This window comes from Zea mays, chromosome 8, assembly GCF_902167145.1.
Source record: "Zea mays cultivar B73 chromosome 8, Zm-B73-REFERENCE-NAM-5.0, whole genome shotgun sequence".
Lineage (NCBI taxonomy): Eukaryota > Viridiplantae > Streptophyta > Magnoliopsida > Poales > Poaceae > Zea > Zea mays.
The window spans coordinates 94,743,829-94,745,506 of record NC_050103.1 but is presented as its reverse complement, the minus strand read 5'-3'; the positions used below and the strand labels follow the sequence as shown (position 1 = coordinate 94,745,506).

Below are 1,678 nucleotides of genomic sequence, written 5' to 3'. Positions count from 1 at the left end.
CATTCGTTCGTCAGCACGTTGTTGTGGCGATAAAATCGTGTATACGATAGCGAATTTGGTTTCGACTAATTTTAGTCGAATCCCACAGAGCCAATTATCGAAGACGAAATCAGTCTTATTCGGGTCGTCGTTTCTCGTCGGATTCAAATCTTCAAATATAAATAAAGGGTAAGAATTCATCTGACACTGAAAATATTTATCGAATCAAATGGAACACAGTCCGAAATATTGTTGTTAACATCATTCTGATTTGTTCTGATTACGTCTCGTCTCGATCTGAATTTCTAGATGTAAATAACGGGAGAAAACTCAACTGATTCCGAAAAATTTACCAAATCAAATCCTGTCAAAATTATTGTTATCAATCCTAATTATTCGACCCATCTTTCGCTAAAATCTGGAGTTAGAAATATCTGCGAATTTCTAAAAACAAAAAAAGAAAAAAAAAGAAAATATCCTACCGTTCCTATCCCTTCCACCGCTCTCCCTCAGATTTTCTTCAACGCACGGTACGCAGATTTTTTCTGGCATCGTTATCTCCTGGCCGCTTCCCGCTTCTTCTTCATACGTATGCCGGCGTTCTCATCTCCAGCCGTTGCCATCTCCCTTCGTCTTCTCCCTCCGCCTCGCGCTGTCGAGCTTCCTCCATGCGCAGTGCGCCCAGTCGAGCGGTCCCTGCTGCGCGCCGCGGTCTTCCAGTGTTCCCTCTGCCTGCTCGAGCGCACGCCCAGCGCCCTGGATTCCTTGGCCTTCGCGCCCTGGTCCTTTGCCCGGAGGTCCCTGTTCCGCTCGGCGCTCTCCCTGCTCGCTCTGGACGCGCAGCTCCCTTCGTCGCGCCCAGGCCGCATCCAGCTCCAGCTCGCCGAAGTCCCTCCCACGGCCGTCTCCCTCAAGCCGCCGTGAGCTCCATGGCTGCTGCGTTCCTCTCTGCCGCGCGCCCCTGGAGCTTCTTCGCCTGCGCGCTCCTCTGCGTCGAGCTCCCTGCGCAGCGGCTTCCATTCCCCGCTGCAACTCCAGCTTCTTCCTTGGGCCGCCGCATCCCTTGCTTTTCCCTGGTCGGTTCCTGCACATCTCAGCCATGGATGCCGTGGGCTTGTTCCTAATCACGTTAGGGCTAGCGCGCAGGTCTCCCTCGCCTCCAGCAACCCTGGTCGCTGCATCATCCAGCGCCGAGATCCTTCATCTCACCCCTCCCAAGACCGAGCTTGCCAAACTCCTCAATCTTTTTTTTTCTCTCTGTGTATTGGTTGCGGGCTGGCTGATGTTCAGAGCTGCATATGACACTCCTTAGTTGTTCGATGAAATGTCCCAGTTAAGCTTCATCACCGATCTCATGAATTCCGATCGAATTGGATATTGGTGAGCTATTTTTGCTATCTTAGTTAGTCGAGTCATTAGATGGATTGGCTAAGTATGTTGGTCTCGATTATCTTGTTCAAGCATAGTTGTCGTGCCCTGCGACCTCGCCTTGGTTCCCTGTCCCTGTTGTGCTCGCCCGGACTCTTGGCCGTCGTCAACGAACCTCGCGATCGCGGCTCTCTGGTGCTCAACCGGCGACTCGCTACTCGTCTTGGTCCAGGTCGGCGTATCCGCACGTCGTTGTGCCTTCGCTTGGCACAATTTCGTATTTTGATGATATGTGTCGTTGTTCATCGCGCGCTAAGTGCTTGATGAACGG

The 1,678-nt window shown here is 51.8% G+C and overlaps 1 protein-coding gene across 1 annotated transcript; it reads left to right on the top strand.

The window, feature by feature from the left end:
• Positions 1-512: 512 nt before the first annotated feature.
• Positions 513-1,320, top strand: LOC100193824 (uncharacterized). Its single transcript, NM_001367040.1, has one exon. The coding sequence runs from the start codon at positions 648-650 to the stop codon at positions 1,101-1,103; it is 456 nt and encodes a 151-aa protein (NP_001353969.1). The 5' UTR covers positions 513-647; the 3' UTR covers positions 1,104-1,320.
• Positions 1,321-1,678: the final 358 nt, after the last annotated feature.

Excerpts from the sequence above, each read along its gene's own strand:
- LOC100193824 (NM_001367040.1), top strand. The coding sequence starts at position 648 with ATGCGCAGTGCGCCCAGTCGAGCGGTCCCTGCTGCGCGCCGCGGTCTT.